Source organism: Vespa crabro, chromosome 2 (genome assembly GCF_910589235.1).
Source record: "Vespa crabro chromosome 2, iyVesCrab1.2, whole genome shotgun sequence".
Lineage (NCBI taxonomy): Eukaryota > Metazoa > Arthropoda > Insecta > Hymenoptera > Vespidae > Vespa > Vespa crabro.
The window spans coordinates 20,243,744-20,268,472 of record NC_060956.1 but is presented as its reverse complement, the minus strand read 5'-3'; the positions used below and the strand labels follow the sequence as shown (position 1 = coordinate 20,268,472).

The 24,729-nt window shown below is 28.1% G+C and overlaps 5 protein-coding genes across 6 annotated transcripts; 4 read left to right on the top strand and 1 right to left on the bottom strand.

The window, feature by feature from the left end:
* The first annotated feature begins 1,442 nt into the window (after positions 1-1,442).
* Positions 1,443-6,651, top strand: LOC124433027 (carboxypeptidase A1-like). 2 transcript variants are annotated; one of them, XM_046982521.1, is made up of 9 exons: positions 1,443-1,848; positions 3,113-3,493; positions 3,640-3,739; positions 4,253-4,355; positions 4,454-4,615; positions 4,846-5,053; positions 5,417-5,647; positions 5,782-5,966; positions 6,360-6,651. In XM_046982521.1, exons 1-9 carry the CDS (start codon positions 1,514-1,516, stop codon positions 6,533-6,535), a joined length of 1,881 nt encoding a protein of 626 aa, XP_046838477.1. In that variant the 5' UTR covers positions 1,443-1,513; the 3' UTR covers positions 6,536-6,651. The 2 variants fall into 2 exon arrangements, with proteins under 2 accessions (XP_046838477.1, XP_046838475.1); XM_046982519.1 differs by having other exon boundaries at positions 4,250-4,355.
* Positions 6,652-7,603: 952 nt separating this feature from the next.
* Positions 7,604-8,973, top strand: LOC124421683 (trypsin-1-like). The gene is made up of 4 exons (XM_046957147.1): positions 7,604-7,690; positions 7,860-8,148; positions 8,247-8,565; positions 8,713-8,973. Exons 1-4 carry the CDS (start codon positions 7,648-7,650, stop codon positions 8,866-8,868), a joined length of 807 nt encoding a protein of 268 aa, XP_046813103.1. The 5' UTR covers positions 7,604-7,647; the 3' UTR covers positions 8,869-8,973.
* Positions 8,974-10,283: 1,310 nt separating this feature from the next.
* Positions 10,284-13,451, top strand: LOC124422281 (transmembrane protease serine 9-like). Its single transcript, XM_046958523.1, has 7 exons — positions 10,284-10,384; positions 10,523-10,832; positions 11,163-11,469; positions 11,552-11,705; positions 12,309-12,618; positions 12,876-13,185; positions 13,270-13,451. The coding sequence occupies exons 1-7, from the start codon at positions 10,336-10,338 to the stop codon at positions 13,435-13,437; spliced, it is 1,608 nt and encodes a 535-aa protein (XP_046814479.1). The 5' UTR covers positions 10,284-10,335; the 3' UTR covers positions 13,438-13,451.
* Positions 13,452-13,772: 321 nt separating this feature from the next.
* Positions 13,773-15,729, top strand: LOC124421682 (trypsin-like). The gene is made up of 4 exons (XM_046957146.1): positions 13,773-14,243; positions 14,486-14,801; positions 14,885-15,200; positions 15,294-15,729. The coding sequence occupies exons 1-4, from the start codon at positions 14,099-14,101 to the stop codon at positions 15,459-15,461; spliced, it is 945 nt and encodes a 314-aa protein (XP_046813102.1). The 5' UTR covers positions 13,773-14,098; the 3' UTR covers positions 15,462-15,729.
* Positions 15,730-15,816: 87 nt separating this feature from the next.
* On the bottom strand, positions 15,817-19,981 carry LOC124421681 (carboxypeptidase B-like). The gene is made up of 6 exons (XM_046957145.1): positions 19,550-19,981; positions 19,087-19,281; positions 17,149-17,282; positions 16,879-17,054; positions 16,521-16,749; positions 15,817-16,210 (listed from the first exon to the last, which is right to left on the bottom strand). The coding sequence occupies exons 1-6, from the start codon at positions 19,872-19,874 to the stop codon at positions 15,848-15,850; spliced, it is 1,422 nt and encodes a 473-aa protein (XP_046813101.1). The 5' UTR covers positions 19,875-19,981; the 3' UTR covers positions 15,817-15,847.
* Positions 19,982-24,729: the final 4,748 nt, after the last annotated feature.

The window sequence follows — 24,729 nt, the reverse complement described above, 5'->3', positions numbered from 1 at the left end:
CAATAACATTGTCTTTCCTTTCATTTATTAATTTGACAATTATTTTACAAAAATCAATTATGCATTTACATATTTCTAAAAGTACATTTGAAGATTTATTGATGTTAATAAATAAGAAAGAAAAGCAAATGATTATTAAAGGGCGTCAATGTGTAAGTAGGAAGAGTGGGGAGGTGGGAAACGACCTATTTAAATATTGATAAGAAAAAATCGTAATGAGACATCATTTTCTAATTCACGTCTTTCTTCTCCTGTCAATTTTTATCCCATAATGATAGAATGTAAAATTACATTATTTCCTTTTCCTTTCTTTTCTCTTTTTTTTTTTTTTTTTTTTTTTTTTTTTTTTTTTTTTTTTTTTTTAATTTTCTTTTGCTTCTCAATTTATCTCATCCACGTAGACAACTAATAATACGTATACCGAATGACCAACGATGCTTGAAATCGTTGTAAAAAAGAAAATAGAAAGAAACGAAGGATCACGAACGTGCCGAGAACGTCACGAATTCACATCACCGAAAGTGAAAACCATAATAGCGGTGTCGCTTCCTGCGTCTCAATCATCATTATTGTATATATACATATATATGCATATATATATATATATATATATATATATATGTATATATATTCATACATCGAGAAACAATGAAATGCATTTTATAATCTATGAAAATAGGACTACTTCTGTTTCTACGAGTATAGGTTTAAATAAGCGCGATTTCACGAACGATGACGTCAGTAGGAGCTATAGAAATAACGGCATATATAGAACATCATTGTGGGTCATAACGTGGATAATTAAAAGCAAATGTAAATCCCACATTACAGAGTAAATCTATGTATAACTTTCACCGTGTACTATTTTTCTATATAATTCCTTGCGATTATCAAGTAAACGATTTGATTTAAAATTATAAAAACTTGAATGAATGCAGAAGAAAAATTAAAGAAAATGGATAAGGAACATAGAAATTTTTCTCATTAATATTTATGATTTTTCACAAACATATTCCCTTCGGAGAAATTAAAATATTTAATTAAAACTAAACATACACATTTTAACAGATTTATTATAATTTGTATGAAAAATATTATTGCATTTTTCGTAAATAATAAAAATTACTACTGCTTCTGCTACTGCTAATGATGATGACTACGTTGAAAAAAGTTTCTACTGGATCTGAATAATATATATATATATATATCTTTTCTATAAATTTACTATAATTTAAAATATTAATTATATAATATAATAATTATAAATATTATCACGTGTTTCGTATAATTGAAAATTGATTATGACGGTGATGAAAAAACGTAAAAAAAAAATTCTAATATATGATCTAAATAATGTGTGCGTATGTGTACGTGTTTGTCTTCGTTTCTCTCTTTTTTTTCTTGATCGAATTCTTTTTAAAATAATTCAAAAACAAGTAAAAGAAATTCCGTAATAGAGAGATAAGACCATGGAACAGAACAGTGAAACCGTAAGTAGTTCTTTTTTGTTCCCATGTATACATACATACATACATACATACATACATACATACATATATGTATATATGTATACATCCATACATGTATGCTGCGAACCGGTCGTGAAACTACTTTATGCCACATGAAGAGAGTCGAAGTCAGTCATCGAGAAACTTTCGAAACGAACGTGCGTATCCTGGCCCGAATCAGGCCCAAGATGGCTTTCGGTCTTACATTCATAATCTTTGTTGTTATCACTTTTGATACATTTATTGATGCTGGACCTTACGGAAAGATCAACGAACAAATACTCAATATTACTACTTACGATAAGGACGATTCATTGAACGAGAATCAAAACACCGAAAGGTTTGTTATAACTGTAATATGATCAAATTTTTTTATTTATATTTGATTATCATACTCAACGTAGAAATGTTAGAAATTGATATAGTAATTGACAAATTTTAGATATAAATATTGAGAGAAAGAGAGAGAGAGAGAGAATAAAATAGTCGTTAAAACGTAAACAATTTTTCTGAAATCTTATTAGAATTTTTCTAAGACATTATATTATAGGAATATTAAAAATTAATATAATAATCGTATTAAAAAATGTTACATATAATAGAATAATCATTAGTACATGAACAATCTTTCTAATGTCTTATTACTGAACAATTATAAATTAATTTGATTTTCATAATTTAAAACGTCGTGAAATAATTTAATGTATATTGATTAGAAATTATTAGATAGAATGAAATCTGAACAATCTCTCAAGTAGTATATATTTAAATAACTATCGATTAGGCTAATATAATAAACTCATAAATTTATTCATTTGCATACTATTTATATAAAATAATTCACAATTTTACACTTTTCATAAATTCATAAGTATAAATATAAATTATATAAATATTTATCTTAATATTTATATACATACATATATATATATATATATATATATATATATAATTTTAAATTTATTTACGACCTTGAAAATCATTGTCAATATAATGTGTAGTAATCGCTTCCGAGTTATTCGATGCACGTAAAAGAAGATCAGCAGCTCAACGATAGAATGCTCGGGGCCGTTCCACTTCGTCTGTTTCGATCCGGTCAGCAGTAAACGAACAAAGTGGACCGAGAGAACGAATGAACTTCTTTTGTTGTTTCTATTTTTTATGTTTTACTCTTCCTTCTTTCAGATAAACTGAGATAAAAGTCGGTCGCGAGGAAAAAAAGAAGGTCGTCGAAGGAAAAAAGAAATAAAAAAACAATAAAAAAACAATAAAAAAAACAATAAAAATAAAAAGAGAAGGATGCTGCGTCAGTGATTAACAGTTAATGATTTATGCGCGATAAGTGTCTCATTAAAAGTGTCATGTATAACATTCATTAATAATCAATCGCTTTCTCTCAATACATCTCTTTTCGTATTTCTAATTAACATTTATTATAATAGTTAACATACTTTCTACAGAGTTCTTTTTTTTTTTTTTTTACAAAACATAAATGTGAATCCATTTCTGATCATCCTTCAATTTGATTTATCGCTCGTCTTTGATTTTACGTGAAAATAATAACGACATACAACCGTGTCATCTCTATCATCGTATTCTTTCAGTTTTATTATCAATCATGACAAGGATAAATCTATACCAATCGATGAATATGACGATGAATATGAGGATGAGGATGAAGATCTTGAAAAATATAGAATTTCATCGAGAAAATTGTCAGACGGTGACAATGACAGATCATTTTCCTTATTTGGTACAGTTGAATCTGTATTCTCGGCAATGGCAAATAGTTTAAATAATATTGTAAATAGTATGATGGGAACACAGACGAAGAGTTCAGTTATACGAGGCAACAGAGTTAGTTATAGAAATCATCAATTGATAAGAATATTTCCTATCACTGAGGAACATATCAATGAACTACGTGAGTTAAGGGATTCTGAGCCTGACGATATTAAATTTTGGAATGAGCCCATATTGAATAGGTAAAATTAAATGATTAATAAACGATTAATAAAATTATTAAACTAATTAATAAAAGGATTAAAGTAAAATGTAAGGAATACTTTTTCTTTGGAGTTATGAAAAATAATTGAAAATTTTTTTTTTTTTTTTCCTTTTTTATCAACAGGACAACCGACGTCGTGATCGCACCTGACATTGTCTCGGATGTCAAAGAATATTTAAAGGGTCATCAAATCGATTTTAAACTACTGATATCGGATCTACAGGTACTTATTATTATCGTTTAATTAACATTAATGTTCTCTGTTTGAGGGCTGAAAAAAGAATGAAAAGAAAAAAAGAAAAAAAAGAAAGAAAAAAAAAAAAGAAAACAGCAAAAAGAAAAAAAGAATAAAAACAAACCTAATTCTTCGCTTACGTTTAAGCGGCCATCTTAGAAAATCTTAATAATTACTTAATTAGCACTTTTCAAATTGACATCTTTATTCTTGATCTAACGAACAAGAGTAGGGATATATTTTCTATGACAAGTATATTATTATTCAACTACGATAATACAGAAAGGAGTGCCAGTTTCATAATTGACTATTTTTTTTTGTTTTTTTTCTATCTATTAAGGGAAGTCTGTTAAACGTTGAAACGATAATAATCACATTATATTTCTCGTTTATTTCTAAATGAGCATAGATAAATAATAAAAAATATTTTGTCCTAAATAAAGAGAAAACTTTTATCATTATTTAATCTTAAAGACTTAGAAACTTTCCTTGTCTTAGAAGACGATCAATTATCAAAATCCAAAGATGTCTAAGGAACAACGTGCTGATCTTGTAACCAATCAAGGACATACCATGACTTGGAGACGATATCATCGATATGGGGGTACTGTATTTATTTTCTTTAAGAATATATAATGTCACTATAAAATCTAGATAATAATGATATAATGAATGATAAGGGAGAAAATTTTTTTCTTATAGAAATCCTTAGATATTTGGAATATCTTGCATTCAGATATCCAACTATGGTAGAAATAATTACTATCGGTCATAGTTATGAAGGATTACCAATAAAAATGGCGAAAGTATCGACTGGCCTTAAACGCGATGGTGAACCAAAACCTGCGATCTGGATCGACGCCGGTATATAAATATATATGTATATATATGTATATATATGTATATATATGTATATATATATATATATATATTTTGAACTTCTTAAATTTTTCTCTTTTTCTTTTCTTCTTATAGATATAATAAAAATTTTTTATTTCCCTTTAATAATAATAAAAATTCTTTTTCTTTTTTTTTTCTTCTTTTTTTTTGATAATAAAAAATTTTTTATTTCCCCGATCCTGTTATTCGAACAGGTATGCATGCCCGAGAATGGATCAGTGTTGCCGTTGCAACTTACATTTTAAGTCAATTAGTTGAAAGAAACTCGTCTTATACGAAATTGTTGGACCTTTCGGATTGGATAATATTGCCTGTTGCGAATCCCGACGGATATGAGTACACACATACGTATGATCGACTTTGGAGAAAAACTCGAAGTTATCATGGAGATCGCGAAGCCAGGTAAATAAATATACTTTAATTATTTTTGATATTTAATAAATATTTTAATAAAAATCATAATTATCTGTCATCGATATATCAAGATGTGTGATACCATATTATATTTATATTACGTATATATTAATGCAGGACTATTTTGGAAATTTGTATGGAAACTTTTTATGAAAATTTTAATTTTTAAGAATACCAATTTTGAATAAGATTATTTTTCAATGACACGTTCCTTTATAAATCCATAAATTACTTTAATAATTTAATTTAATATTATTCAATCTTTATGAATCTCTTATCTCAATAGATATTTACATATCTAAACGCGATTAAAACAAGGAAAAATCTAAATAAGAATTTTCATAATTTAAGATATTCACCATCGAGTTTGTTTCACTTGATGTCACATTATACCAAATGGTTTTGGTCGAAATGCGAGGGAGTAGATCCAAATAGAAATTTTGGATATCAATGGGGTGAACGTAACAATGGTGGAACTAGTTTGGATCCTTGTCACGAAACTTATGCTGGTCCTTATGCTTTTTCTGAACCTGAAACTAAAGCAGTTGCGGAATATATTATGGCTAATCGCCAGAATATTAGGTAAAGTTTCTAAAAAAATATCAAAAACATATATATATATATATATATATATATATATATATATATATATATATATATTTATGTTTATAAAGGATACTACGTATGTATCCATATCCATGTGCTTGATTTTTTAGAATGTATTTGACGTTACATTCATATGCACAAATGTGGTTGTCACCTTGGGCTTATGTTAGAGAAAGTCCAGCAGATTATTCGGAGTTAACAAACATAGCTAGAAGAGCTGTGAATGCTATAGCAAAAGTTCATGGTACACATTATCAAGCTGGTCCAGCAGCTGATCTCTTATATCCAACGTCAGGTATAAATTTTCGATAAACCATTAATAACATTGTGTTAGAAATTAGAAAGCTTATCGTCTTTTGCTTCTTCAATTTTTCTATTGATCTTTTTCTTTTTTATCAATGATTAAACTTAGATAATCATCATCTCTCACGATGGTTGGAAAGTCCAAGTACAATTAATAAAAAAGAAACTAATTATCAAGAGATAAGCTAGAAAAATAATCAATATATTCTCGCAAATATCTTTCTTGATAAAAAGAAGATAACATAGTAGATATAGTGGAGGTTGTAGACGTAAAGTCAAGTAGGAAAAAAAAAAGAGAAGAAGAAAAAAGGGAAGGGGGAAATAAAGAGAAGTTTCAAAATATGATTTATCTATTTATTTATTTTTTCTTTTTTTTTTTTTTTAGGAGCATCAGACGATTGGGCCAAAGTTACAGCCGGAATAAAATATGCTTATACCGTTGAACTTCGCGATCGTGGTACTTACGGTTTTCTACTTCCGGCAACACAAATTGTACCAACTGGAAGAGAAATTTGGGCTGGAATACGAGCTATTGCACGTCTAGTTACATGTAACACGTAATGCTAATCTATTTACGTGAATCTCTCGACTACTTGAATTTAATAGAGAAATTATCTATATATGCCGATAGATCAATACTATATTTAGATACAATTTTTTCTCAAGTACAACATTGTTAATGTATATGAATTTTTAATTTATATTGCAATGTTTCTCTTTTTTGTTTTTTTTTTTTTTTTTTTTTTTTTTTTTTTCATTAGGACATATTATAACTAGTCAAAATTTAATACATTATATATTTACGTACAATGTAATTAGAAATGAAAAGACGGAGGTATTTTAATTGCAAAAATTTAACTTATACCTATGTTTTCTCTCTCTCTTTCTCTCTCTCTCTTTCTTTCTTTTAATCTTTTAGATTCAATAAATTCTAGATATACATAATAGAGCGAATACATAATAGAATTTATCCATTGTTGATAACCCTAAACTACTCAGGTTTTTATATACTTTTCATAATTAACCTAATAATCTTTCAACGATATTATTTATATGTAATACTTTCTCAAATGGTTTAATGTAAGACTTGTAATAAGATTAATAAGATTAAATTTATAATAATAATTATATGATGTACTTGAGCATACAAATGCCATGTGTACAGATATAATATTATTATTATTATTATATTATTGTTATACATATATATATATATATATATATATATATACATATTAATGTTAATATATAAATTATTCATATTTCTTAAATATATAATTTCTTTTCTATTTGATGGTATTTCGATTTATACCGAAAAATGAAAAATGTTAATAAAAATTTATCAAAATTATTTTTTCTTCACGCTTGAAATAAATCACGGAATAAAATCGTATTAATTGAGATATGTAATACAAGTGTCTCATGTTAAGATTAATTCATAACACATTGAAAAAATATATACATATATTTTATCAAAAAAACAAAAAATAAAAAATATCAGCAAACACTTATGTATAATAAAGATCAATGACATAATATCAATCTTTTTGAGTACATTTCTTATCAAAATAAACCTAAATCTAATGATATACTTATCAGTTGTCACCAGTAGTTCACCTTATATATATTGACAAATTTGGATAACTTTCAGTTGTTAAGTATATCTCTTAATAATGTTAGTCAAATTTGTTCTTGCTACCATCCTGGTAATTCAGGGTAAGTATTCGAAACAAAAACAAGAATGTTTTTCTTAATGTATTAATAAGAATAAAAAATACGAAAGAAAAAAAAGAAAACAACGAAAACTAACAATAAAAACAATAAGAAAGAAAAAAAAAAAAAGAAGAACAGTAAAAGAAATCGAAATTTTTGCAAAAATTTTTAGCATGCTGGGCCACACCTTTGAGCCCACGTATCACGGGTGGAGTTGATGCCAAACCAGGCCAATTCCCATATCAAGTATCCGTTCGTTGGGGTGTACCACATTTGATCTCTTACAGACACGTTTGTGGTGGAACTGTCTTAAATGATAGATATGTATTAACCGCTGGACACTGTATCTTGAAGTTTGGATCCTACAATGTTGCAGTTGGTAAACACTATCTTCGACGATCCGAAGAAACAGAACAAGACGTCGATGTTCTAAGGACGATCGTTCACGAAAACTACGATGGGTAAAAATATTAAATAATATTTTTCTTTTTCTTTTCTCTTCTCTCTCTCTCTCTCTCTCTCTCTCTCTCTCTCTCCTAAAAAATGTATCATCTTTCAGAGGAATAGCACAAAATGATATTGCTCTGTTGAAATTGAAAGTACCACTGAAATTAAATGACCGAGTCAAAGTGGCCAGTCTTCCTCTTCAAGATGAAAAACAAACCGGAAATGCAATTCTTTCGGGATGGGGCTCGGTATCGAGACAAGTTAAGCAAGTCATTCCACCCGTTCTTCAAACAGCTGTAGTACCTTTAATAGATAATGATGCATGCTTGGCTAAACTCCAATCCGTTAAATCTATCGGAAAGAAACCACAACTTTTCCCAACTCAAATTTGTTCTGACGCTGGGGATAATGAGAATCTCTCTGCTTGTTCCGTAAGTTGTTGAAATTACAAATTCATTAGTGATTTATTTAAAAATTTATTGAAAATTTATATGAAAGAAGAAATCTTTCATTTTTCTTGTTCTTTTTCTTTTTTTTTCTTCTACGATCATGATCTATAATATCGATAATTTTTTTAGGGTGACTCTGGTGGTCCATTGGTTCAATTAAAGAATGATATACCTGTTGTTATTGGTATCGTCTCATGGGGAACTGTACCATGTGGACATGGCATGCCATCTGTTTATACACGCGTCTCTTCTTACGTGAAATGGATCGAAAACCATGCGATTTAATTAATAAAATTTTCTTACGAGAAGATAAATTAACTTTTGTTAAGAACAATTGTTTGAATTTGTAAAAAATGAAAAAACTATTTTAATAAACAATAATTAATCGTATAATTAATTGTACGTATGATTTAAATTATATAATCATATTAAAAACATAGACTTCATTTTTGAACTTCAATAAAATTATCGATTTCGATTAAAAGAGAAACAAAAACATCCCATTTATAATACAGAATGTGCCGAAAGTTCTTAAACGATTTTAAAAATTTAATTACTCTTTTTCAAGACTTCTTGAGATAATTATAATTTCTTTTTCTTTTTCTTTTTTTTTTTTCAAATCATTTAAATGACCTAGGCATGAAGTTTTATAATCTGAAAAAAAAAAAACAACGGATTAGCCCAAAAAGTCTCGAGAAGGAATAATCGATATATTTAAATGGTATTAAGAATTTTTTGGGCTCATTCTATATAACTGAATTAATGCAAGAAATGAGTCCAAAAAATGCACTAATATTTGATTAATATTATAATAAAAAGAGTAGAATAAATATAGAATTTGATAATCAACTTATATCCGTACATCGTATCCGTAGATATCGTTTCTATATTTCTCTATCTAAGAGATAATATATCGTCATTTATCATAATGAAATAGATAATAATGAAGGTGATTAATTTAATTGGAAAAAAAATTTAAGTATAATGATACAATATATCATTGAATTCATTTAAACAATTCGAAATAAAAATAATCTTACAAAGCTTATAATTATCTGTCATCCTCTTTATTAAGATATCATTCTTTCTTTTTAAATAAAAATCAATGAATTGTCTTTATTCGATCCTTATCTTAACAGGGATTATATACTTCAGTATTCTTAATAAAAATTCATTGATTACTTTTCTTATTTTTTCAAATATATCTATTTTTAATACAAGACACGTCATTAAAAATTATTACCAATTATCATTCTCTTCAAATGATTTATTTTAAATATATTGAAAATGAAATAAAAAAAAGACAAAAATATCTGTTGTCTTTCGTCTTAAAATAACTCAATAGAGTGATTTATAAATTTGCCTAATAATATTATAATATTATAAAATTATTCTGATGATATTGCATATGTAATATAAAAACTGATCAAAAATAGTTACAACGGAAATAGGATTGATTGTTTGAAATTAATTACGATAACATAACATCAGAATCTTAACAAAAGAAATCGAAAATATAAAAAAATAATTAATCAATCACAATGGAAGATTCGCAACGTAAAGCAAAATCTTTCCTTATCTTATTTCCACCTTAACTCAATTGCAAGATTCACAAAGAATTTTCTTTTTTGTTTCTTTTTATTTACTTTTCTTTTTTCTTTTTTAAATGTAATCATCGATATCTCGGTACTGACGCATTTGAAAACAGACTATATAAAGCAAAGAAGAAATTGAAGATGCACGTTATACAACATGATGAAACTCATTCTCTTCGCAACACTTTTCGTGGTGGCTCTTGCCGGTAAGTAAACTTATGTAATTTTATGTAAATATATAATTGCAATTAGTATATATTCCAAAATACAAAATGATGCATTATTAAAAGAGAGAAAAAAAAGATAAAAAATAAACTAATAATAATAATAATAATAATTTTCAGAGAAGCCCTATTTAGGCTTCAACTTGCCCTTATTTTCCCCACGTATCGTTGGTGGAGAAAATGCAAATAAAGGAGAATTTCCCTATCAAGTATCCTTGCAATGGGGTTTAACTTCTTCTAGACTACAACATTTCTGCGGTGGATCGATCCTAAACGAAAAATGGATTTTAACTGCTGGACATTGTATTATAGCTGTTCCAAGTTTCGGAACGTTCGTTGTAAAAGCCGGAAAACATAATATTCGTTCCATCGAAAATACGGAACGAACTAGTAAAGTAAAAAGGACTATCGTACATAAATCCTATCCTGGGTACGTTAAACTTAATCATTCATATTAAAATATTAACTCGATTCATCAAGTGAAAAAGTTTTTTAGGATATTTATTTATTAATAATTATGAAAAAATTTCTTAATTTTATATATTATATTAAATATATTTATAAACAAAATTTTTCATTACGATAAAATAATATTTATTTATGAATAAAATCGAACAAATATGATATTTTGTATCATAAATTTTTATCGTTCGTATTGATTCATAAATAAATTTAATTCAAGTAAAAAATTTATTAAAATACAATATGATTTACCAATAAATCCGATAAACAGAAAAATATCTGATTTTCTAAATTTCAGTGGCGTTGCTCCTTACGATATAGCTCTTGTCGAACTACAGACACCTTTGTCCTTCAACAACAACATATCCCCAGTAAATTTACCAAACTCTGGAGAAATACCAACCGGTAATGTCCTTCTCAGTGGTTGGGGATCAATATCGAAATCTTCTATCGCAGAAATGCCCGATATTTTGCAAAAAGCGAATCTCCCACTCATCAATATAAGTACATGTCATAAAGCATTAAATGATTTGATTGGACCATCACCTCTTGACGACACCAATGTTTGCACTGGTCCCTTGACCGGAGGATATTCAGCTTGCAGTGTAAGAATAAGTTTTGATTGAATCATAAAACTTAATATTTCTAGAAACTATATTTAACGTGATATTTTCGTTTGAATTTTAGGGTGATTCTGGTGGCCCTCTCGTTAAGAAATCTAACGGGGAAACTAAATTAATTGGTATCGTTTCTTGGGGTATCATACCATGTGGTACTACTGGTGCACCATCCGTCTACACGAGAGTTTCCGCATTCAAGGATTGGATCCTAGAGAATATTAGCGAATAATGTTTCCCATTGGATACTTTTAAAGAGGATACCTTCAACCTTAACTTTCTGACTTTCACATAATGACATTTTTTTCTGCAATAAAAAAATTTTAAAATATTTATCTAATCGTATCTTTTTTTTCTTTTGTATTAAACATTCCTCTTCAAAACATGAAAATGCTTTTTTATTGTCAATATTGTGCTCCTACAAAGATACAATATATGTAAGCGCTTATCGATTTATCTTTTCTTCGTTTTTCCTCTATCTTATTTTCATTGAAATTCAATTACAAAGGATGTTCCTTCCCTTTTTTTTCTCTATTTTTTCTTAATATAATCATCGATATCTCGCTAGAGGGAAGCATTCAAAGGATATATAAAAGGAAAAAGATAATCTAAATGCACGTCAAATAACAAGTGAACGATATCAAACTACGATGAAACTCATTCTCTTTGCAACACTCTTTTTCGTGGCAGCTCTGGCCGGTGAGTTATATATGAAAAAATAAATTTACTTATTAATAAATAATTCAAATAACTAAAAGACATAATATTGAAATAATAAGAAATAAACAAAAACAAAAAAAGAAATTAAAAATTATTATCATTTCCAGAGAAGCCTTATCCGGGTTTTAAGTCGCCCTCATTTTCACCACGTATGATTAGTGGAGCAGATGCAAAAAAAGGTGAATTTCCTTATCAAGTTTCCTTGCAATGGGGTTTAACTGTTTCTAGGCTACAACACTTTTGCGGTGGAGCGATCATAAACGAGAATTGGATTCTAACTGCCGGACATTGTATTTTGTCTGTACCACGTTACGGCAAGTTCTTTATAAAAGCTGGAAAATATAATATTCGTTCTATCGAAAATACGGAACAAAGTATTGAAGTAGAAAAGGCCATCATACATGAATCCTACATTGGGTATATTAAACTTAATTATTCATGTTAAAATATTATCTCGATTTATCACGTGAAAAAGTTTATAAAATGATAATTATTTATGAGTAATTATGACAAAAAAAAATTCTTAATTTTATATATAATAATATATATATATATATATATATATATATATATATATATATATAAGCAAAGTATTTATTACAACAAAATGACACTTATTTATAAATAAACTCGATACATAGAAAAATAATAGATCAATATTTTAAAAATTTCAGTGGCGTTGCTCCCTACGACATAGCTTTGCTAAAACTAAAAACACCATTGATATTGAGCTATACAATATCCCCAGTGAATTTACCAGTAAATGGAAGCACACCAAAGCCATATTTAAAGCCTTTTTTCAGCGGTTGGGGATCCGTATCGTCTGCTTCTTTCACAGAAATGGCTGATAATTTGCAAAAAGCAAATCCTACGATTCTATCTTTTTATAAATGTGATGAACGCTTGAAAAATCTGATTGGATCATCGCCTCTTCACGTAACCAATATTTGCACTGAGTCCTTGAACGACGTCAATCCTTGCAGTGTAAGAAATAATTCTTTTTAAAAATGATAAAATACAATATTCACTAATAAATATTTTAATGAGATATTCTTGTTTGAATTTCAGGGTGATTCTGGTGGTCCACTCGTTTATAAGAATTCTGCTAAATTACCTGAAATAATTGGTATAGTTTCATGGGGTATTCAACCATGTGGTACTCGTAATGCACCATCCATCTATACCCTAGTTTCTGCATTCTCTGAATGGATCCAAACCAATATTAATAAAAATTAATTGTATATTTGTTACTTTTGAGAAAATATTTCTGATCGATCACTTTCATTTTTAGTTAATGATTTTTCTTTCTGCAATAAAAAAATTTTAACAAATTTATTATGTTTTCGATCGTACATTTTAATTTTAAATATTTCTCTCCAAGCATGACAATAATTTCTTCATTGTTATTATATTTACTTGTCGCAATTGTACGATAATACGATATATGTACATATATATATATATATATATATATATATATGTGTGTGTATGTGTGTGTGTATTTATTGATTAATCTTTTCTTAGGATCGTTATCTTATTATTTTTAAATATGAATGAAATAGATAAACTAGTCACTTCCTTATTTCATTTATCAATTTTCTAGATAAGTATTTTATTAACTCTTTCGAATGCTCGATTGATTTATAAATAACAACCTAATGTAAAATATCCGGAAAAACTCTTTAACCTATTCCTGACTTTTCCAAAGATAAAATAATCAAGGTCTAGTATTCCATAAACAGAAATCCTGTGATACTTAAAACGACAAAAAGGAACCAGTTCTAATCTATCGATGTAGAAACAAGATATAATGGAAAATCAAGTTCTTCCTCCACTGATCTTCCGCATCCGCTTTAAGCTCTCACTTAAACCTCAGAAAATGATCATTCAATCTTGAATGTTTACAGTCAACGAATCGTGCGAAACGAAAAAAAAAAAAAAAATAAAACAATTAATTATTTTATTTAAGATTACAATGATGATCGATGTGTTATTGTTGTTATTTCTAGTTTTAAATGTGATAACGTGTAAAGATATTGAAGGTGAGTAAATATATTTTTCAAAATCAGTACATTTATATATATACACATACACACATACTATATATATAATATCCTATCATAATCATATATAAACATGATGATAAAAATAATATATATATATACAATATATACATATATATTTTTTTCCAAAAATTTGGAATTTCCAAAAATTAATTTCTATTCTTATTAATCACAATCAATCGATAAATCGATTTATAAATAAGACAATCCCATGATCATAGAATTTCCACAACGATCAATGATGTTAGCCCAAAGACCAACAAGAATAGTAGGTGGAAAGAATGCAGAAAAAGGATTATATCCTTGGCAATTGTCCATTCATTGGGGTGATCCTTTACGTAAATTACCACAAAGGCACATATGTGGTGGAAGTTTGTTAACAGCAGGCTGGGTATTAACAGCCGGCCATTGTAAAACTTTAGCACCAAAAAGTGGAGAATTTCTTATCTTAGCGGGCAAACATAAGTTGGGTATTCTTGAAGATACCGAACAAAGTAGAAAGGTTGTTGAAGTTTTTGTCTATCCTATATATAACGGGTGAGTAATATTTTTCCCAAAAATTATTCTAATTTTACATTTTATTTAAATTAAAAAAAAAAATATCAAAAAAATATCTTTAGAACTGTAGCACCTTACGACATAGCCTTGATGAAACTGGAATTCCCATTCGAATTGAATCCATTCGTATCAACTGTTCTTTTACCATATCCTGAAACTATTCCCGAAGGAGAAGCTATATTAACCGGTTGGGGAAGTATCAGTAGAACGAAACTTCCAAAAAATCCAGAAATTCTTCAAGCCGCCACATTGAAAATATTAGATTACAATTTGTGTAAACGTACGTTGGACAAGAGTTTACGTCACGAACGTCGAAATCCATTAGATCAAACAAATATTTGCACGGGACCGCTCGATGGTAGTTTATCAGCATGCAAGGTAAAATTCTTAACGTTCTTAATCTTCGATTAATTTTCATTAACAATTTTCACATCACATTTTTTTTTCCTTTCCTTTTCTTTTCCTTTTCAGGGAGATTCAGGAGGGCCATTGGTATCGTTAAATGCATTTGGACAAGTAGAAATAATCGGGATAGTTTCATGGGGTCTATTTCCATGCGGTGGTAAAAATGCACCATCGGTTTATACCAGAGTATCAGCATACATCACATGGATCTCCTGGCAAATGTTGAATCATTGATTCAATATTTTGACGAATAAATTTCAACGACAGAACCAATGAAAGAAACGTTCTTGATATTGTTTTATTATAAATATATTTTATTGTTCAATAAAAAACAATTATACCTATATAGATACCCGACTGGTACTGATAAATAATAATTCGATAGATTAATAATAGAAAATTATGGCATTTGTAGGGTTTGACTTATAACATACTATCTAATGGCAACTCGTTCTGTATATATATATATACAGATTATTATATATATATATATATATATATATATATATATATATATATATATATATATATATAAACAAAAATATCACTTATTGTTAAAAGCAATACAAATAAATTTATCATCGATTAATAAATATCAAATATATGTCTATTTTCAATTATTATAACAATTTGCAAGCTTCAGTTATAACTTGCACAGCAGCTAATGCTTCTTTAGCAGTAGGAACGATATAACGTGCTGGTAGAACAAAACCATAAAGCCCTGTATCTCTCAATTCAATTGTATAAGAATATTTGATTTTTAATATAGCCTTTGCCCAATCATCGGATCCACCTGCTGCTGCATACAAAGTCGTTGCACTGTTACCAACTGTATACGAACTCTGAGCTACGTCTGCCTTTTTCATTGCATTTGCAGCATCACGGCCGATTTTGTCAAGATCAGCGTAATCTGGTGGGACACGACGATCATAACCCCATGGATATAAGAAATACTGACCATAACTGTGGAACGTTAAGTATGCCTAAAACAAATAAATACCAAAAAAAAAAAAAAAAAAAATGGGAAATAAAAAAACTCATTTGTTATCAAGACATCGAAAGAATCGTTCATGTTAAATAAAAAAAAAAATAAAAGAAATAAAAAAAAAATAAAAAAAAGAAAGGAAAGAAAAGAAAATTCTAATTGTTTAAAATCTCGAATACATTGACACAATGGAAACTTTCTACCTTTTGGAAAGTTAAGAGAAAATTAACAAATACGTGACCGATCGACATTTTTTCTTTTTCTTTCTTTTTTTTTTTTTTTTTTTTTTCTTTCGAATAAAAACCAACCTTAAAATCAGCCGCACTGGCCTCGAAGAAATTCCTGATTGCATTTGTTTCCGGTTCGGAAAATGCACCAGATCCAGCAAAGATATCGCTACAAGGATTTTTACTAGTACCCATTCCGCCCCACTTGTATCCGAAATTACGATTGAGATCTACACCAGTGCACTGACTACCTGCATAATTTCGTCTATTTTTTCGCCAGAGACGATCATTCGTGAATGTATATTCGTATCTAAAAAAAAAAAAAAAACAAAAAAAAGTAAAAATAGATTCTTGTGATCAGGATTAACTATGTTAGGAAATAGTATTCAATTTATATATGTATATATGTATATATGTATATATATATATATATATATACCCGTCTGGATTGACAACAGGAAGTATATAATAATCAGCCTCTAGAGACTCGCTATTTTCAACGAGATAATCAATGATGTAAGTTACAGCTGCTGGAGATATCCATTCTCTGGCATGGATACCACCATCGATCCATAATGCTGGAACACCAGCCTTTCCATTACTAATCCTAAGAACCTAAATGAGAAATGAATTAAAAAAAAAATATATATATATATATTTTATTTTTTTCACATCTTTTCTCAAAAAAAAAAAAAAGAACTAAATATACCTTCAAAGGTCTGCCTTCAGCAGAATTGCCAATGTTCATGACAGAACAAACGTCTGGATAAGTTTGTGCTAAGAAATCGAGATATCCATAGATATCGTCGAGTGTATGATAACTCGTCCATTCCATTCTATGACCTAATTATAACATCTTACTCGTTAAATTGCTTTCTATTTGTGTTAGAAATGACACATGGCAAGAAACCATTCCATAGATTCAGAATACAACAAACATATGAGATAAATAATTGAATAATTGAATAAATATAAATATAAATAAATAAATATTTATATATATATATATATATATCTATGTGTGTATATATGTATGTGTGTGTGTGGAAAAATAAATAAATATATATATGTATGTATATAAAAAGTCTAATGAATGAAAATGAAAAGATTCTGAATCGACAGAGTGGATTGCACAGCCCAAAAAGCTCACCCCTAAAATGCCAAGGGCCACCACCTCCAACATAGTACGCATTAGCTATGGGATAACGAAGAGGACGAGGACGTGGATGATATTTACTTCGTTTTTTGATCATCATTCCCTGCCACCAAGCGTAACGAGCTAAAAAATTTCTACGATTCTGTATTCAACTATTTATTTTTAATTTTCTAATCGAACGCTAATCGGAAAAATTTTTCTCGAAAAATTTTCTTCAAACTTGAATCATATCGATTTCCTTTAAATATTTTCACGCGAAATAAATAAAATCAAATTACAAATCGATCTATATAAAATGATTTATATGACGTTCATCAATCAATAATTTTTATATCTTATAAGATCTAATCAAATTCGCTTTGATTCTTAATCCAACTATTTATTTTTAATTTTCTAATATCAATTGAAAGAAAAAATTATTTGAAATATTATCTCGAAATTCTAATGTCGTTGATTTTACTTATATCATTTTATTATGAAATGAAATATGTCAGATTAGAGATCGATCGATAAAATGATCTACAATTGTTCACTTATAATTTTAATATCTATTATGATAATATTCGTAAATTAAAAATGGTATAGAGAAAATGCTGAATATAATTGTAAACGATGATTAATAGTTCAAAGTAAACGTTCTAACGCACGTTCACGCACGTGAATTACAACTACATATTTACGTATTTACATATACTCGTACACGCTTTCAACAGATATAACTGTTTACATTGAATCGATATTGTCTCACCGAACTCCTTGAATCTGGGTTACTAGGTTTAAACCATTATAGAGGTCAACGACACTTACGAGATACTTATAAATTCGGTCAAAATGTTTCAATAAAAATCAAAATAAAATTATCATAAGATATTACAAAAGAGGAAATATTTTTGTTATCTATAAGTTCTTATCAAAATTGTCCGAGCGTTTCATTACTTTCATATAGATCATTATTTGTAATTTATTGTCATCTATTCCGATGATTAATTAATTAATTAATTGTCATTAAAAATGCTTGTCTAATATTTCATTAGTGAAATTTGCCGACGATCTTACGAATCAAGAAAAAAGAAATCGAAGGAAATCTCTCTATTGGAAAATCACTTTCTAATGGGTGATCTAGTAAGAGTTTCGTTTTATTTTCATCAGCTTTCTTCGATACGTGATCAGTGTTGATAATGAAATAACGATTATGTGCATTCGCATAACTGTATGAGGGAGTGTTAAAAGAAATGAAATTCATCGTCTATCATTTTTTGTCTTTTTGTTTCCTAACCAGTAATAGTGAAGGAAAAACAAAAAAAAAAAAAAGAAAAAAGACAAAGAAAAGAGAGAGAAAAAAAGAAGAGAAGAATTAAATGAGATCGAAAAGCAAACATGATTTTTATTCGAATGTAACAGGCAATGAACGAGCAGCACAGATAAAGAAAGAAACAAAATAAAACGAAAAGAGAAAAAAGAAAGAAAAAAAGAAAAACAAATCTATCGAACCTTTGCGTCCCTCTAATTCCTCCATTAATTCGGCCGACAGTGGTGGATTTTCTTCGTCTATAGCTTTCTGTAGATCATCGATAACAACGTCATATCGAACTTTTTGCTCTCTCAAAATTCTTGATGCTCTTGGTATTGCATCTTGCTTGACCATTATGTCAGCGATAGTATCGTTAACGGACCAGAATGAGAATACTGTTTGTGAAAAAAAAAAACAAAAATAAAGGAAATAACATAAAATAAAAAATGAACAAAAAATTTATACATTAGTTATCATAATCATATCAATGACATAATAAATAAAATAATAAATTCATTCACATCGAAGACGTAAATCCAATAAGATAAAGAAAATAAATAAATAAATAAAAGAAAATCAACAACAACAACAATAATAATAAATAAATAAATAAATAAATAAATAAATAAATAAAAAGAAAGAAAGAACAATGTATCTACTAACGTCCAGTTTCCTCAAACTCAGTAAGAACGTTCGATTGGAGAACAGATTGTTCGTCGGCAGGCCGAATCCTCCACAATTGAGCCCCATCGTAATTAACTTTAGCCTCACGAATTCTCACAGCTCTGCGAACGCTCGATCTCCCATCGAAAGATGATTCTTCAACGATCTCGATCCAATCAGGTATAACGAATTCCCTTTTAGGACGATTAACAGCGGCCGAGTCGACGAAGTTTTGTGTCAATGAAAATAATGTCAAAACAAGAAAAATAACAGCCCACCAACATTTTCTTCCTCTTTTAAAATAAGAACTCTTCTTTCCAACCATTGCTAGACTGAGAGACACTGTCCTTGGAAGATCGGTTGGCTCAGCTTTTATAACGTTCGATCCGGTCGACGATCGGGGAAGACGCTAACGGTATTCACTCTGTGCCTGCTTGTCACGAATTCCGAGGATCTTTTATCTCTCTCTTTCTCTCTCTCTCTCTCTCTCTCTCTCTCTCTCTCTCTTTCTCTCTTTCACCTCTCTTTGTTTCTTTTCTTTTAGGACGATAAGAGACGACTCTCTTTCGAGTTCGAAATCGCGAATACGTATGAAACGTCGCAAAAAATAAATGTCGCTTGTTTCCTTTTTCTTTTTTCAATTTTTTTTTTTTTTTTTGTCTTTTGTTCATTTTTTTATACAACAAATTCTCTATATTCTTCATTAAATTTAATTGTCCATTTATCCATCACTTAATCTTCGTACTTCAATATACGTGCGCGATATAATAATATTATTATGGGGACCGGAAAGTAATGTCGCTTTCTTAAATTAAATTCAAACGAATAATTTTTTAACAAAAATTTTTATTTTTAATCACAATCAAATATCGACATGCGCAGAAACGACATTACTTTCCGGTCCACCTAATATGTAACGTTAATGTTCCTTAATAATTAAATGAAAATAACTAAATATTATAAACGTTTGATGGTTAAGTTACTAATTTGATTTTTATTTTCATTTTTATCCTTTTCATTTTTCCTTTATGTTCTCTTTAATTTCAATTAATTAAACGTTCAATTGATCGTCGTTCATTTAATCGTACGATATCCAACTATCATTTTTCTCCCTTAATAAATAGATATAATTAAACATTAAATATAAACTTAAATCAATTTTATAATGATTTAATACGTGTTCAGTTAGTAATTCGATTTTTGCTTTTATCTTTCTTTTTTTCTTTTTCCTTTTTTCCTTTTCGTTTTTTCTTCTTATTTTTTTTTTTATTCCTATAAATTATCTTTAAATACGTATACTTAATTATCATTCTTTATTTCGTCTATCTAATATTGATTTCATTTGATCCATTAAAACTCTTTTATATTCAATATTAAGTTAGATCAATTTTATCATGATTTATATGATAAATGATTGATTTTTATGAGATACGCAGCTTCTTTTTTCATTTCTTTTCTTTTCTCATTTTTTCGATTTAATTAACAAACGTATACTTAATCTTCATTCTTTTAATTATACGATATTCAGATAACATTTTATCGTTTAACGATCAGTCAGTTACACATTCATATCCAACATATTTTAATAGATTTAAATCAATTTTATAATAATTTAAGACATAGTTAAATGTGTTCCGATGTATCAGTCTTTTTATTATTTGTATTCTTTTCCTTTTCTTTCTTGCTATTTCCAATATTACACGATCTAATCTAATCTAATCTTTAACGTTTTTATATACGTGTCAGATTTCAAATTACGCTTATTCTTTGTGTAAATAATAAAATTGGTGTCATTATTAAATTATTATCGACATTTCAATCAATCTTCTTCTTCTTTTGTTTATCGTACGATGATCACATCGATGACAATGATGATAATAACTACATTCAATCATACGCGATAAGAATTCACATTCGGTCTTTATTTAAATTTATCGGTATAATCCTCTTTATTCTTTAATTTATATCTACGAATGTTATCTGAAGATATTAAAAATATTCAGGAATAACAAAGAGTTACTTATGATGCTTTAAATATAACATTTGATAAATTAAAATGTTTACAGTAAAAAATATAATAGTAATTATATCATAAATTTATTAATAATAAAACTAATACTACAATATCAAGTATTGATTACAATTATCGTATTGAGTTAGAAATTAATCAAGATAAAATAATTTACTTTTAAATCACTAATAATAAAGATAATAGAAATTTAAAGAAGATTTTTTAGAGAACATTTTTATGCGATATCCATACGTTTCAATAATAATTTTTAAACTTATAATTATCTTTCAAACATTTAAAAAATAAACAATACTGATTTTCTATCACTTAAGATTGTTTAACAGCCATGATATTATAATGACTTACACCAACAATAAATAAAAGCATAATTCTTGAACATTTTCTATAAACGAATTCTAATTTTAAAGATGAAAATTCAAGCGAGGACATGACATTCTCGAATTTTTTAAAATGTTTCCTCAGCAATGTTGGTGATACATCGAAAATCATCTTTTTCCCAATAATCCAACTTCAATGCTATATATCATAATTTTTAAACATTAAAAAGACGAAATTAATACTTCCAATAATATCTTAAATATTTAAACAATTTTTAATATACACGGAGAACAATAAATTAATATTTAAACAATACTACATTCGTTTTAACATTACAAAGATCAGAACGCGCGAAAAATTTAAAATAATTTTAATATAAAATTCCGATATTTTAAAACTTTAATCTCGGGGTAGTCGGCATTGCGTAAAATAAACATAAACGCACCTTCTATTAACTTTGACAATTACCGAGTTAGTTTTCTTTTGCACTTCGACCAGTACACATCGACTCGCTCTATTTCTAAACGCGGTAACTTACAAATTAATAATTTTTGTAATTTTATAATAATTTTAACAATATTAGGATACACGGTGTACAATAAAATAACATTTAAACAATACTACATTCGTTTAAACATTATAAGTAAAGAAACACGCGAGAAACTGAAAATAATTTTAATATAAAATTCCGATAACTTATAATTTTAATCTCGGGGTAGTCGACCTTGCGTAATATAAACATAAACGCACCTTCTATTAACTTTGACAATTACCGAGTTAGTTTCCTTTTGCACTTCGACCAGTGCACATCGATACTCTATTCCCAAACGCGAGAACGTATAAATTTATACTTTCGGTCATTTTTTAATTATTTAAACGATCTTTCATGTACACGGAGTACAATAAACTAATATTTAAACAATACTACATTCGTTTAAACATTACGAAGTTCAGAACGCGCGAGAAACTGAAAATTATTTCAAAATAAAATATACTTTCAAAGTTTATCTCGGTACTGTTGTCCTTGTGTAATATAAACATAATCGGTCGTTCTATTAACTTTGAGTTAGTTTCCTTTTGCACTTCGACCAGTGCACATCGATTAGCTCTATTTCTAAACGCGGTAACTTACAAATTAATAATTTTTGTAATTTTATAATAATTTTAACAATATTAGGATACACGGTGTACAATAAAATAATATTTAAATAAAAGTACATTCGTTTAAACATTATAAGTAAGGAAACACGCGAGACACGTAAAATTATTTTAAAATAAAATATACTTTCAAATTTTATCTCGGTACTGTTGTCCTTGTGTAATATAAACATAATCGATCGATCTCTTAGCTTCGAGTTAGTTTCCCTTTGCACTTCGACTAGTGCACATCGAGTCACTCTATTTCTACACGCGGTAACTTACAAATTGATAATTTCGGTAATTTTATAACTATATTAGGATACACGGAGTACAATAAAAAAATATTTAAACAATACTACATTCGTTTAAACATTACGAAGTTCAGAACGCGCGAGAAACTGAAAATAATTTTAATATAAAATTCGGATACCTTAAAATTTTAATCTCGGGGTAGTTGGCCTTGCGTAATATAAACATAAACGCACCTTCTATTAACTTTGACAATTACCGAGTTAGTTTCCTTTTGCACTTCGTCCAGTGCACATCGACTAGCTCTATTTCTAAACGCGGTAACTTACAAATTAATAATTTCGGTAATTTTATAATAATTTTAACGATATTAGGATACACGGTGTTCAATAAAATAATATTTAAATAAAAGTACATTCGTTTAAACATTATAAGTAAAGAAACACGCGAGAAACTTAAAATTATTTCAAAATAAAATATACTTTCAAAGTTCATCTCGGTACTGTTGTCCTTGTGTAATATAAACATAATCGGTCGTTCTATTAACTTTGAGTTAGTTTCCCTTTGCACTTCGACCAGTGCACATCGACTCGCTCTATTTCTAAACGCGGTAACTTACAAATTGATAATTTCGGTAATTTTATAACTATATTAGGATACACGGAGTACAATAAAAAAATATTTAAACAATACTACATTCGTTTAAACATTACGAAGTTCAGAAAGCGCGAGAAACTGAAAATAATTTTAATATAAAATTCGGATACTTTAAAATTTTAATCTCGGGGTAGTTGGCCTTGCGTAATATAAACATAAACGCACCTCCTATTAACTTTGACAATTACCGAGTTAGTTTTCTTTTGCACTTCGACCAGTGCACATCGACTCGCTCTATTTCTAAACGCGGAATCTTACAAATTAATAATTTCGGTAATTTTATAATAATTTTAACTATATTAGGATACACGGAGTACAATAAAAAAATATTTAAACAATACTACATTCGTTTAAACATTACGAAATTCAGAACGCGCGTAAAACTGAAAATAATTTTAATATAAAATTCGGATACTTTAAAATTTTAATCTCGGGGTAGTTAGCCTTGCGTAATATAAACATAAACGCACCTTCTATTAACTTTGACAATTACCGAGTTAGTTTCCTTTTGCACTTCGACCAGTGCACATCGACTACCTCTATTTCTAAACGCGGTAACTTACAAATTAATAATTTCGATAATTTTATAATAATGTTAACAATATTAGGATACACGATGTACAATAAAATAATATTTAAATAAAAGTACTTTTGTTTAAACATTATAAGTAAAGAAACACGCGAGGAACTTAAAATTATTTCAAAATAAAATCTATTTACAAATTTTATCTCGGCACTGTTGTCCTTGTGTAATATAAACATAATCGGTCGTTCTATTAACTTT